We start from the raw sequence: 14,177 nt of genomic DNA, 5'->3' as shown, positions 1-14,177 counted from the left end.
TTGCCATGGAGTCCCGCAGGCGGCCTGGAGGCGGTGCCCCGGGCTCGGCCCCCGCGCAGGTCCTTGGTCTGCAGCCTGGGTCCTACCCGCGCCGGGGTCCACCCAGCCCGCCTTTGCGCCGGTCCTGGGCCGCTCCCTTGGGACCCTGGGGGACAGACAGAAGCCGGTGGGGACTGGCGCGGGCGTCCTCGGGAGAGCGCCGGGCGCGCTGGGTTTGCTGAAGGGCTCCAGGCCTGGCCATTCGGTGCCTTCCAAAGAGCGGACGCGCCGCGGGGCCCCGAGGGCCTGAAATCAGCTCCCGCCGCGCAGCCCCGGGCGCGCCACCACCCCCGCCGCGGCTGATTGCGGGGCGACAGCTTGGTCCCGAAGCCGGGAGAGGAGAGGCGGCCCCGGTGGGCCTCTCTGGGTGGGCGGGGAGCGCAGCTCCGGGACCGGGCAGTTCCCCGCCCGCCTCCCCCGACCTTTCTCGGCCTGCCGGCCGGAGCTCGGAGGGGAGGGGCGCGGGGCGGGCCGGGGCGGGCCGGGGCGGGGCCCGGGGAGGAGCCGTGGCTGCGGCGGCAGCCGCGTCAGAGCAGCGCTCCCGCTGCCCGGCGGTTCAGACACGGCCCGAGCGCCGCCGCGGACGCGGACAGAGACCCTCACGGGCACGGGCGCTGCGCCGGAGGCTCCCCTCGCGGGCCAGGGCTGCGCGACCATGGCGGACAAGGAGGCCGGCGGCAGCGACGGGCCCCGAGGTGAGCGCAGGCTGCGGGTCCTGCGGCCGCGGCTGGCGGGGCAGGGAGGGTGGAGGCGCGCTCGGCCCTGCGCCCCGCACCCCGTCGCGCGCCGTGGAAAAGTGGGGACGCCCGCGCTGCATCCAGTTCTGGCGGGCGGGGCCGGGGTCAGCAGCGGCGGGGCAGGGGGCCGGGGGACCGGAGGCGGCCCGTGGGTCACGTGTTCTGCGCCCCGCCAGGGTGCGGACTCCGCAGCCCCCGCTGGGGCGCCTGGTAGGTCCCTGCCTCGGGTGGCGCCTCCTGCGGGGCCGGTCGCGCGTGCGGCTGAGGACCGCCCCGCGTGTGCAGCCCCCGCGCGATGGGCTGCGGAGGCCGGCGCTGGGCGGGTAAAGGGCCGGCCGCCGGGTGGCCGGGTGACCCCAGCGGCTAATTTTCGTGACTCAGCGAGGCAGGAGTGGGAGCTTTGGGGAAATCGGAAATTTGGACCTGTTCCCTTGCCCTATCCCACCCCGGCCGGACGCTCGCGCCAGGAGTGGGGGCTGCAGCTGCGGCCGAAGGGCTTCTCACCCACCTCCCCGCCCATCCCCAGGGACTCACTGGGCTGGGGAAGGGTGAAGCGGCGGGGGTTCGATGGCCCCCTCCTTGCGGGGGGCAGGAGGAGGCACCCAGTGCGGAGGACAGACGCTCGCATTTTGCAGATGTGCTAGGGCCGCTTTCTTTGGGGAGAGTGATTAGGGCTCCGAAGGGTGGGGGAGCCGGAGAGGACGGAGAATGGGGTTGCGGGAAGAGGAGGAGCAGGTTTCGGAGCCCAGGGCTGTAAATCAAGGCTTCTCCTACGGAGGGCCCGACTGGCCAGGATTCCTGTTTCCCTGTGGGTCCCAAGTGGGGAAAGTTGGGCGCATGGAGGCGCCGCGCGTCCCTGACCTGCAGGGCCTCGGCCGGAGCGGCCGCCGGGGAGAGGAGCGCGGCCCAGGCAGCTTTCCCGGGAGCGACAGGCAAGCCGCCTGCGAGGATGAAATTAAAATGCCCGGACGCAAGGGAGATTCAGCCACCAAACGAGCGCTTGGCTCTGCGGAGCCCCAAAAGCTGGAGAAACTGAGTCCAGTGGCAGCACAGCCACCATCTGCGCCGCGTTCCCTGTCTTGCTGTTGGGCCCGAGGCCCCCACCCTCTGCTGCACTCCAAGCCGCACCTGCCCCCACCCCAGCCCATTGTTCCTGCGGATCAGGGAGGTGCCTCCCCACGCGGCACTGCAGTGGTGGGGGAGTGCAGGATGGGGGGTGGGGGATCCTGACAGGGCTCACTCCAGGAAGAGGCAGTGGAGAGCCCAGGTCCCCAAACATACACCCAGTCTGCCCCCGCCTGTACTCTTCCTCAGCTGGCGAACGCAGGCAATGGACTGGCAGCTGTCTTTGTCTGACTGTCACTCAGCAACTGGATTGACTCTTTTTTTTTCCTACTTTTTTTCCTTTAAGTCAGAAAATAAAAATTTTTTTTAGGACGATAAGTAGGGTCGTTGAATTGCTAACCCCTGAGAATTAGTGAGCCAGTTTCTTGCGTCTCATGCTGGGATAGAGTGGGTGATGATATCAAATGCAAGGTTGGGCATAGGATTTGTCAAATCAGAAGTGGGCAGGAATGTGTACCCACTCCCCACACCCTTCCCAATACTGTTTTGTCTTGTGAATCAAATGCAGCACCCCTATCCTACCACACACACACACACACACACACACACACACACACACACATATATATATACACACGCACAGTGCTGGGAGAAATCCCATCCAGGATGGGGGCGCCCATACCTGGTGTGCTGGGCCACCTGCCACCGCTCCTCTGGGTCTGTTCTGGAGTATTTGTTTCTTCACTTCCAGTCATCTCCAGTTCAAGGTGGCCAGTGAGAATTCCAGGTGCATGGACTTAGGACAGAGACCGACCTGATGAGCGAGCTGTCCCTGACTGCTCACCGTGCCTCTGGGCACCTCTCCCTTTATCTGTAAAATGGAGGATGTGAATAGTATTGCATAGGAGCAGAGTTGGCTTGCCCCCCACCCCCACACCTATTTCTAAGGTTTCGTCATTGCTGGGAAAACAGCATGCATTATTTTATTGTTTTAAAGCTTCACAACAAACCTGTTACCAGCATTCTCCCCTTCCAGGGTGGGAAATCTGAATACAGTTTAAGTGACCTATCCAAGGTCACACATCTGGGAAGTGTTGATTGGGACCCAGGCCAACTGATTCCGGGGCACCAACCTGTGCATACAGCCGTTATGCACATGCGCAGTGGTTACCACTCTATTAAGGACATAAAAATGGTTGTGCTTCCCGGGAAGGATTTCCAGAATGCTTTCGGTGCAAAAGAATGAATGCCACAGATATCACACTGTTGGGATTTGTGAGCAGTGGGAGTCCTGGGTTGGGGAAGGGTGTGGTGTTGGGGGGTGGTGTCAGAAAGACTGGCCATGAAATCGTCTCCAACAAGTGCAGTTGGGGTGGGGTGGGGAGTGGGCAGAGGTGTGTGCCAATGAAACAAGAATGGCAAAATGTGGTAGTTGGGTGATGGGGAGTGGCGGTTCGTTACTATTCTGCTTACTTTGTGTATGTTTGCAAATTTTCTTAATAAGATGTTTAAATTACTTAATTTACAAAATCTGAAGGGCCACACTTGAGGGTCTGGGTGTTGGACAGCAAAATTTGAGATGATCCTGCCCCCTCCCCATTGACCTGAGTGGGTTGACACATGGAGCCCTATAATGGTGAGATGAATTGGGAGTGGACAGAGTGGTTCAGACAGGGATAGCTCCTATGGTGACCAAGTCAGGGCTAGGCCTGGGGAGTGGAAACCAAGTCATTTTTTGCAGGGCAGGGGCTCGAGGAGAGGGATGTGGGCAGGCAGTTTTGCCTGGGCTGAGGGTATCTCTCGAGGCCTGGCATTGGGCTTTGGAGATGCCATCCTGGAGGTTCATCTGAATAAAAATAAACATTTTAAACATTGACATTTATTGAGGACTTAGTGTATGCTGAAACCTGGGAATATTGAGTTATATCATTTAGCCCTGACCCATATTTATTGTTGAATGAATGACTATGAGGGGCACCCCATTATCCCCATTTCGCAGAGGAAAAAGCTGACAGTCCTGGCAGCGCACAGCTGGAACAGGGCGGAGTAAAGGTAAGGACCTAGGCCATGGGATGCAGGCCCCAGGTGGTCAAGCTGAACAGCCTCTCCTGGCATGTGCCTGACATGTCATAGGCCCTCAGCAACTTGTGTTGAGTAGGCCTGCAGCTAATAGAGAGTGGCTGCCCTGCTTCCTACAGCCACCAAATTGTATATGGCAGTGACAGGGCGCTGGTTATAGCCCCCAAAGGAATAAAGCAAAGGTCAAGGTGATGCTCTGGGCATTGCCAGTTAGGGTTCTGGCCGTGGGATCCACTTCCCTTTCAACACCTGCTGCAGTGTCTGTGTCTGCAGCCTTGGTGGTCCCCACATGCCCTCTGTGTGTGTCCCCACACAGTGTCTTGTGTTTCCCAGAGCCCTGTGATCGCCTTTGGCCCTCAACACATGCAGTTCTCCCAGCTTGGGACATCCTCTCTTTGTTTAGCAAACTCCTACTCATCCTTCAAAACTCAGTTAAGGTATCACCTCTCAGGAAGCCTTCCTGGGCTCATCCATCGGGATGAGATCTGCCTGTGTGGTCCCAAAGCTTTTGGTACTTAATGGTTGGTAATTCCAACTAGTGTTTGTTGAGCCCTTACCATGTGCCAGCCTTATATGCCTGTATCTCATTGACTCCTCCAGCAACCCTATGAGGCTGTTATTATTACCCCATTTTGCTGATAAGTCAATTAGGGGCTTTGAGAAACTTACTAACTTGCCCAACCAGTGAATGCTGGAGTTGGGATATGAGTCAGCCATGGAGCCTAAAACCTTGTGCTGTTTCTCTCAATTCCCTTTCTCCCGAGAAAGGCATGGACTATGTGTTTCATTTCCATATTGTTACTAAGGACACTAGTAGGTGTTCAATAAATGTCTTACTTTTTGTTGAGTACCAGTCAGCAAGACATGAGGGAACACAGCAGAGGGCAATGGCGTCTACATCTTGCCCATTCTGCAGTGGCACTCCTGGTAATGTGGATGCTCAGGAGTGGGCTAAGCTGGAGGGGAGTCAGGCAGGGCTTGGACAATCTCAGAAGAGAAGCTGCTTTGATTCCAACAAGGCCTGGAGTGACAACTCAATCTTGTGGGGGCGAAATGCTCTCTTCTCATATAAATAGGCCTCTTTGGTAAGGGAGAAAGCATCTTTATTACTGCTGTGCATAATTAGAACAGCAGGGAGGAATCAGGGGCTTTTAATGAATGAGCAGCATGTGGCAGGGAATGAGTGAGCGCCTGCCACTGCGGGCACCCCCGGGCCCGGGCATCCCCAAGAGAGAGCAGGGCCAGCAAGGAGACACCAAGGAAGCGCAGACAGTGCTCAGAATTGAAACCCGCCCCACTGAAGCGGGCCCTGCCGATCCTTGCTGCGTTCCTGTTACTGCAAATGACTCCCAGGCTGCAGCTTTGCAGATGCTGCTCTGAGCTCTACCAGGACCACCCCTCTTCTTCCAGCCTTGACTGTGACCTGGCAGCCGCAGATGTCCTGTGGGGCTGGCAGCTGCTCCATGGCACTCCTTCCGGGCAATCCTGATCTGCAGAGTTTGTGCCTTGATTTTAGTCCCCTTATTTTTAGGGTGGCCATATGTCCTGGATTGCTGAAATAGTTCTAGTTTATTCCTCTTGTCCTAGTGAAATTAGTAATAGTGATATCTTTCACCTTCTAAGCATCTCAGTTTGGAAGGTGAATTATGTGGTCGCGCTCCTTGTTTTTGTCTTCTCAGCCATCTGGGCCTCAAGAGGGATGAGGGAGGCAGTAGGGTGTGCAGTTAAACCTGGGCTTTGGACTCAGATGCTTGTAACATCTGGGTTTAACATTGCTGCATCTGTTTCTTCTGCTGTAGACAAGGACGATTAATAATCCCTGCTCCACTGGGGTGCTGGGAGAATGAAATGAGAGAGTATTTGTAAAGAGCTTAGGTGTGAGCCTGGTACATAGAGGGCTGTCAGTAACTTCCAGTCATTTTATTATCATTGTTAGCTTGATTTGGGAAGTGTAGCGGTTAAATGTGAGATCTGGGGCCAGACTGCCTGGTTTCAAATCTGTGCTGTGTCATTGACCTGCTCTGTGACCCTGGCAAGTTACTTAATCCCATAAAGTCTCAGTTTTTCTCATCTGTAAAGGATGGATTATAACAGTCTCTTCTTCATATGGTCTTTATGAGGATTAAATGAGTTTTTACATGAAAAGCACTTAGAGTAGAGCCGGGCATGAAGTAGACATTGAATTAATATGAACAATTATTATTGGCTGTTATTGTTATTGTGAATAACTGTCCAAGTTACATTCTTGTAGGCAGAAGGAATTATCCAGTACATTTGTTTCCTATTGCTGTTGTAAAACTTACCACAAATTTAATGGCTGAAAACCATACAAATTTATTGTCTTACATTTCTGGAAGTCAGGAATAAGTCCAAAATGGGTCTCCCTGGGCTAACACTAAGGTATTGGCAGAACTGTATTCCTTCTGGAGACTCTAGGGAAGAATCCATTTCACTGCCTTTTCAAACTTCTCAAAGTGACCACCATTCCTTAGCTCGTGGTCCCTTCCTCCATCTTCCAAGCCCATCACTCCAACCCCTGCTTCCATTGCCACATCCCTTCTCTGACTCTTCCCATCCTCCTCCTATTCCCTTACTAAGGACCCTTGTATGAGGACCTCTAATAAGTCCTACTTGCATAATCGTTTCACCATCTGAAGATCCTTAATTTAATCACATCTGCAGACTCCGTTTTCCCATGGGAGATAACATATTCATTGGTTCCAGGGGGCTATTATCTAGCCTCTCGTAGCCAGAAAGATTGGAGTCTTGCCTAGGTTTGGGGGTGTTGGAGAGTCTTCTGTCACCCTCAGGAGCTGTCTGAAGTTTGGAAATGGTTCCTCCTCCGTGTCGTACATTAGGTCAGGTTCCTCGTGCATCTGCTGCATGTTGCCTCCCTGGAGTTTGGATTGTGGATCAACCCTTGACATCTATTCAATCTCAGTAGGGTCCTTGGAGACACTGTTACTTCCAGGGCTGGTTTAGCCCCTTCTGAGGGGCCCATGACTCATTGAGATCTGAATAAAAAGGTTTATTGGCTCCCAAGCAGAGAAAACAATCAATGCATTAAACAAATTACTGAAATGTCTATAAAATGTTACATTATATTTGCTTTTTCTATGTAACAAACCACCCCAAAGTTTAATGGGTTAAAACAATAGCCTTTAAAAAAAAATTATTTTAAGACAAGGTCTTCCTATGTGACCCAGGCAGGAGAGCAGTGGCGTGATCTTGGTTCGTATAACCTCTGCTTCCTGGGTTGAAACTATCCTCCCACCTCAGCTTTGTGGGTAGCTGGGACTAAAAGCACACCTCCATGCCTGGGTTTTTTTTTTTTTTTTCTTTTTTTTTAATAGGGACAGGGTCTCACTATGTTGCCCAGGCTGGTCTCAAACTCCTGAGCTCAAGCAGCCCTCCTGCCTCAGCCTCCCAAAGTGCTGAGATTACAGGCATGAGCCACTGTGCCTGGCAACAATAGTCATTTTATGTGCTTATGATTCTCTGGGCAGGTCTCTGTTGAGTGGTTGTTTTGCTGGTCTTCCCTGTGGTCACTCATGTGACTGCAACACTGATGGCTCAACTAGTCTGGGTAGTCCAAGATGACCTCACTCACAGGTCTGGGGGTTGGTGCTGGCTGTCGCCTGGGCTTCGTTCTCCACATGGTCTTTTATCCTCCAAGAGGCAAGTTCAGGCTTCTTTATGTGGTGGCATCAGGGCAGCAAGAGGATGAGAGGGGAAGCTGCAAGGCCTTTTGAGGCCTTCCTGGAAAGTCCTATAAAATAAAAAACTTCTGCTGTATCCTGGTGGTCACAGCAAGTCTTGAAGCCAGCTCAGATAGAAGGGATGGAGAAATTGCCTCCACCTCTTAGTGAGAGGACCTGCAAATAATGTGTGGTTATTTTTAATCTAACAGAGTTGGCTTGGCAAAAATATTAAAACTACAAACTTTGGAAAACTATATTATGCTTTAAAACAACTTGTAGGTTAGATCTCATTTCTTAAGACTTTCTGCAAGTGTCCAATGATTGTCTGACACTTACAATTATTTGTTTGTTGTGCTAGAACATGTGTTTCTACAAGTGATAAATGAAGAATGATGGTATTCAGAAAAGTTGTGTTGGCACATTCTCAATTTTTCCCAGTATGTTTGCACTTTGATAGATCAGGATGCACTTTTTTCTTTTAATTATTTTATTTTATTTTATTTTTTATTTTGAGACGGAATATTGCTCTGTCGCCCAGGCTGGAGTGCAGTGACTCGATCTCGGCTAACTGCAAGCTCCGCCTCCTGGGTGTACGCCATTCTCCTGTCTCAGCCTCCTGAGTAGCTGGGACTATAGGCTCCCGCCACCATGCCTGGCTAATTTTTTGTATTTTTAGTAGAGACGGGGTTTCACCGTGCTAGCCAGGATGGTCTCGATCTCCTGACCTCGTGATCCACCCACCTCGGCCTCCCAAAGTGCTGGGATTACAGGCGTGAGCCACCATTCCCGGCCCAGGATGCACTTTTTTCATGATTAAAGGCTAATACATAAAAAAAGTAAAAAAATAAATAAAAGCTGAAAATCTGTAGACGCAACTTCCTTTAGTGTAAGTCAGGGCTGTTTTAGTATTGTTCCATGCCCTGAAGCTCTGTGGGCAGCTGAGGGGGCAGATGAAGGAGCTGTGAAGATGTTGTCCCTATAACAAAATGATGGGTGGGGGTGTGTGGGTGACACCCTGGATGGGTTTTGCTTTTTTATTTTTGACAGAGTCTTGCTCTATTGCCCAGGCTGGAGTGTAGTGGCACAATCTCGGCTCACTGCAGCCTCTACCACCTGGATTCAAGCAATTCTTGTGCCTCAGCTTCCCAAGTAGCTGGGACTACAGGTACATGCCATCATGCCCAGCTAATTTTTGTATTTTTAGTAGAGACAGGGTTTCACCATGTTGGCCAGACTGGTCTCGAACTCCTGACTTCAAGTGATCCGCCCGTCTTGGTTTCCCAAAGTGCTGGGATTATAGGTGTGAACCACTGTGCCCTGCTGAGTTTTGCATTTTGATGAGAATGGCCCCCTAAGAAGTGAGTGCCCCCCTAAGAAGTGAGTGCCCCGTTATTGTTTTTGGAAAGCTTCCTGTAGCAAGGTTCCACGGGTGTGGAGTGATGTACACTGACCTTGTTTTCCTCATGAATCCTGTTATTTTTAGTGTATGGTTTTGTAGAATGTGAAGATTTGTAGGAAAATATGCTCCCTTATAGCAGAAATGCTTGAACAGCTGCTCCTTGACTTACAGTAGGGTTACGTCCCTGTTAACCTATAAAAACGTTGAAAATATCGTAAGTTGAATCATCCTAAGTTGAGGACTGTCTGTATTTATATTTGATGTGGGATGAGTGTTCGTTTAAAAAATATTTGCTCTGATATGGGGTGAAGCCTCAAATAACAGCCAATAGGAAGAGCCTACAGTCACTTCCTATTCAGTCATTTGAATTTTTGAGACTGCTTTGCTTCCCAGATGTTTACATACTTATTGGGTAGTTTTGTCAGTTATGTTCAGAATTTTAATGTCAGAAAGCAGAGACTCCAGGAGGAAGTTCTGTAGGATGGAGCTCCTGTTTCACCGACCCGCTTAGCACCCAAGATCTCAGAGGGAAGTGGATTATGCCAGGGCCCTTTGCTTCCTATAAACTGACAATTAAATGATGTCCCTTGGGGCTTCCTATATTTTGTAAATCAGACCTTGTGGTCTTGTTGGTTTCTCTGTGACAAGGAACAGTGTTTCTTGTACCCAGAAGGCTGGTTCTGTTTGGGACAGAGAAGCTGTAGGTATTTGGGCTCAGCCTGCTGCCTCTGAGGCCTCAGGCTGGCCTCTCTTTGCTTGTCTCCCAGGTTTCCTTGGGCTGAAGGCTAAATTCCTCTGGCCACTTCCTTCCTTTTCTTTCCTTTTGTCATTGTCCCTTAGTGGCCATCTCCGCTGGCTGGGATAAGAAACTGTTTACAGCACAACCATCAGGCAGGAGTCTGTTCCCAAAGGAGAGATGGAAGTTTCAGAAAACAACTGCTTGTAGTCAGTCCATGTGGCTCCTGGTCCCATTTGAAGGGACGATGGTCATCAGTTCAGGTGGTGGTTTCCCTGGGCCAGCAGTTAGAAAACAGAGCTCATGGATACATCCACAGCTAAATGGGACCAGGTTGTCTAATGTCTGGGCTGGGCCCTGGGCCCACTCTCTCATTTTACAGATGGGGAAACTGAGGTCAGGGAGGGGAAGAGACTGCCCCAGGACACTTGGCAAAGCCAGAATCAGAATCCAGGTCTGCCGACTCCCTCTGCACGCTTTCCAGCTGAACTCTGCAGTGGCTGCAGAATCCTCCAGCAGTCCCGCCAGCCACTCCCAGTCACTCAGAGAAGGCACAAGGATCCAAACCTCTTTGCCATTAACAAATTCATGACTTGTCCCTCCCGGCAGGAGTTACATTTTTAAAAAGTATTTGAAGAATGCTTAACTCAAAGGAATGAAGTGCCAAGTCAAATTGCTGTGAATAAAACCCTCTGCAGTGGTGGAACCGCAGGCCCAGCTTTTCTTTTCTAGTTTCTTGTGTGTTCCCTCACTTGACAGGGGTGGTTGCCCATCTTTTTGTGCCTTGGCTTTTGGCAGAAGTCTGTTTTGAAAGGTTTTTAATTAGGGATTTTGGTTGCAGGCAAGTAAACCTTCTCTGGCTAGAGGAAGCCAAAAAGGTAACTTTACAGTGAGGGCCCAGGGATGGTTCCTGGATCTTAAACCTGCTGCCAGGTCTAGGAGGGAAAAGTGTTGGGAATATGGCAGTTTTCTTTCCCTCTGTCTCTTTCTTTTTTTATTTTTATTTTATTTTATTTTGAGACGGAGTCTCGCTCTGTCACCTAGGCTGGAGTACAGTGGGGCAATCTTGGCTCACTGCTGCAGCCTCCTCTTCTCAGGATCAAATGATTCTCCTGCCTCAGCCTCTGGAGTAGCTGCAATTACAGGCATGCACCACCACGGCCAGCTAATTTTGCATTTTTAGTAGAGACGGGGTTTCACCATGTTGGGCAGGCTGGTCTCGAACTCCTGACCTCAAATGATCTGCCTACCTTGGCCTCCCAAAGTGCTGGGATTACAGGCATAAGCCACCACCCCTGGCCCTGTCTCTTACTTCTGCTTTGCTCTGCATGTCACCCACCCCTCCTCTCTGCAGGACCACTTTAGGTGCTTCCCATCTTTAGGGCAAATGTGGCCCCCCACAATGACCCCCCATGTTGAAATGAGAAGTTCTGGTACACAAGAAGTCTGATGTCTATCTGTTTTTCTTTCTTTTCCAAGTCCAGATTCCCAGAGGAGGCCCTAAGGTTCAGGTATGATCAGGACTTGACCCAGAAACAGCCAGCCCTGGCCAGAAGAAGGGTTACCTTGCTGAGAGAGGGGGAATTAGGGGGGCACAACATCTGGTGGTCAGAGTAATTGTCTCCCACAAATAGTTAACAGTGCGGGTATCTGGAGTAAGCCCTGTGCAGTAAAGAATGTCTAGATTCGGGCTGTACATCCATGGAGAAGAAAGAGACTACCTGTTAGAAGTTTTGCTCTTTTGTTCTTTCTTGGAGAAAATTACTTTCTCCCATATAAGTGTTTCATGCTGCATGGGGTAACTGACCACTGGGTTGCTCGCATGAGAATAATGCCCAGACCCTTGGCGTGTTCTTCTGGTGTGTGATGGGCTGTAGTCAGTCCACATGGCCTCTGGCCCCATTTGAAGGGACCACGGTCATCAGGTCTGGTGGTGGTTTCCCTGAGGCTGGCAGTTAGAGAGCAGCAGAAGGGATGCATCATTCATCTGAGTCATTTGCTTCATTTTCCCCTCCTAGACCTGGCAGCTGGTTTAAGTTCTGGGCACCATCCCTGGATCCTCACTGTAAAGGTACCTTTTTGGCTTCCTCTAGCCAGAGAAGGTTTACTTACCCGCAAGCAAAATCCCTTTTAAAACAGGCATTCTGCCAAGAGCCAAGGCCCAGAAAGATGGGCAACTAACATGGTCAGGGGCCAGTTCTGCCTAAGCACAAGGACCAACTCCAGGAACCTCCAGGGGAGGCCAAGTGGCCAGCTGTGGAGGATGTACCATTGGCTGAGTCCACAAGGGCCCACGCAGCAGGACCCTGGAACAGACCGTGGGAACAGGCTGCTCAGAGAAGCTGGCCCACACCTGGGAGCACACTGATTCCTCCCTGCCCCAGCTCCTTGGCTTCTCCCCCAGGAAACGTTGGGAGGGTGGGAGCCATGTTTGACCTGGCCTGGGAAAGCCAGGAGGGCCCGGTTGCTTCATAGCCAGGTTCCTGGGCTTTAGAGAGGCCCTTGAAAGGCCCTTATCCCACAGCCTCAGTCTGTCTGTGTCAGACCAGCTATGGCGAGATGCTTTCGAAGATATTTTTGACTGTCCGTCCTTTAGCGTCAGCGTCTGGTAGTCTTGGCCAGCAAAGCTGCTAGAACAGGTTGGGGGTGGGTACAGCTGGGGAAGGAAGTCACCCAGAGCCAGGCAGTCCCTGAGAAGAGAGCCCAGCAGATGGAATGGGGTGTGAGGGACCCCAGGCCTCCTTTGTGGGCAGTAGGACAGAGTGGGCTTTGGAATAAGACAATACTTGGTTCAAATCCTAGTGCCACCTCTTACCAGCCGAGTGGCCTCAGCCAAGTCATATAGCCTCTCTGGGCCTCAGTTAAGTATAAAATAGCACTCAACACGCCATGCCTGGGAGCTAGTGTTGGATGGGCACTTGGTGGAGTGAAGTGGGCTTAGCTCAGTTAGAAAGTCCTGGTTTGGGTCCTGGCTCCCACACCTGGCCTTGACCTCACCAAGGTATTCAACCTCTCTGGATCCTCATGACCTTATCTCAAAAGTATGGGTCAGGCCGGGCGCGGTGGCTCATACCTGTAATCCCAGCACTTTGGGAGGCCAAGACAGGTGGATCACCTGAGGTCGGGAGTTCGAGACCAGCCTGACCAACATGGAGAAACTCTGTCTCAAAATAAAATAATAAAATAAAAAGAACAGTATGGGTCACAGCACTTCACAGGTTGGGTCTGAGAATTAGATAAGGTCACATATATAATGAATTTGTCCTCCACACAAAATGTGTGCAATGTTAGGCATCATCTTTATTATTATTATTATTATTATTATTTTGAGATGGAGTCCCGCTCTGTCACCCAGGCTGGAGTGCAGTGGCACCATCTCAGCTCACTGCAACCGCCACCTCCAGGGTTCAAGCCTATTCTCCTGCCTCACCCTCTCAAGTAGCTGGGATTATAGGTGCCCACTACCATGCCTGGCTAATTTTTGTATTTTTAGTAGAGATGGGGTTTCACCATGTTGGCCAGACAGGTCTCAAACTCCTGGCCTCAAGCGATCTACCTGCTTCGGCCTCCCAAAGTGCTGGGATTACAGGCGTGAGCCACTATGCCTGGCCATCTTTATTATTTAAAACACCCACAGGGCACACAGGAGGTACTCAGAAAGGTCAATGCTGGGGAGTGGAGCTGGCTAAGTAGGTGGGGTTCCTTGCTGGGAGATTTTGATAAAGTTTAGTCTATTGAGGTCTAAGTTACTTAAGGTAAGACTCACACTTTTTGGGTGTACAGTTCTATGCGTTTTGACAAATGTAGATACAGTTGACCCTTGAACAACATGGCCTTGAATTGCACAGGTCCACTTATTCATTTTTTGGAGATTTGTGACAATTTACTGCATAGCCTAGAAATATTGGAAAAATCAAGAATTTAGGTATTTCATGAATGCATAAAATAATGTGTTAATTGACTGTTTATGTTATCATTAAGGCTTCCGGTCAACAATAGGCTATTTGTAGTTAAGTTTTGGGGAAGTCAAAAGTTATATGTGGACTTTTAACTGTGCAGGGGGTGGGTGCCTCTAACCCTCATGCTGTTCAAAGATCAACTGTAGTCATGTAACCACTGTGTCAGTGCAGAGTATTTCCAACTTGGGAGGATTTTGTCATTCAGGATCCTCTGGTTTGCAGAGGGTCCCACCTCCGATGGTGGGGGATCTCAAGGCCTGGACCATGCCCCATAGGGAGGGACTTTCAGGACCCACCCAGTGACAGTATCCCAGCCTGTACCCTGGGGTTGTTACCAGCCAGGGATTGGGGGTGGGTTCCTGTGACCTTCCCAGCGTGCTCCTCATTGACTCTGGAGCAGGGAGAGATGGAGCCTGCAGGGTGGTCCTTGTCAGTTCTTGGGCGGGGCAGTGCTGCCAGACA

The 14,177-nt window shown here is 51.3% G+C and overlaps 1 protein-coding gene across 7 annotated transcripts in view; it reads left to right on the top strand.

The window, feature by feature from the left end:
* HSPA12A (heat shock protein family A (Hsp70) member 12A) overlaps positions 1-14,177 on the top strand; it is a 181,727-nt gene that overhangs the window by 108,227 nt on the left and 59,323 nt on the right. For 2 of the 7 annotated variants that reach the window (XM_074002854.1, XM_045361602.3), the window contains exon 1: positions 593-734. The exons of the other annotated variants lie outside the window; for them this stretch is intronic. In XM_074002854.1, the coding sequence (XP_073858955.1) occupies positions 695-734 (40 nt within the window). In that variant the 5' untranslated portion in view covers positions 593-694. Of the gene's footprint in view, positions 1-592; positions 735-14,177 lie in introns of those variants that run through there. 7 annotated transcript variants of the gene reach the window in all.

Source organism: Macaca fascicularis, chromosome 9 (genome assembly GCF_037993035.2).
Source record: "Macaca fascicularis isolate 582-1 chromosome 9, T2T-MFA8v1.1".
Lineage (NCBI taxonomy): Eukaryota > Metazoa > Chordata > Mammalia > Primates > Cercopithecidae > Macaca > Macaca fascicularis.
The sequence above is the reverse complement of the archived record's forward strand: the minus strand, read 5'-3'. Positions and strand labels throughout refer to the sequence as shown.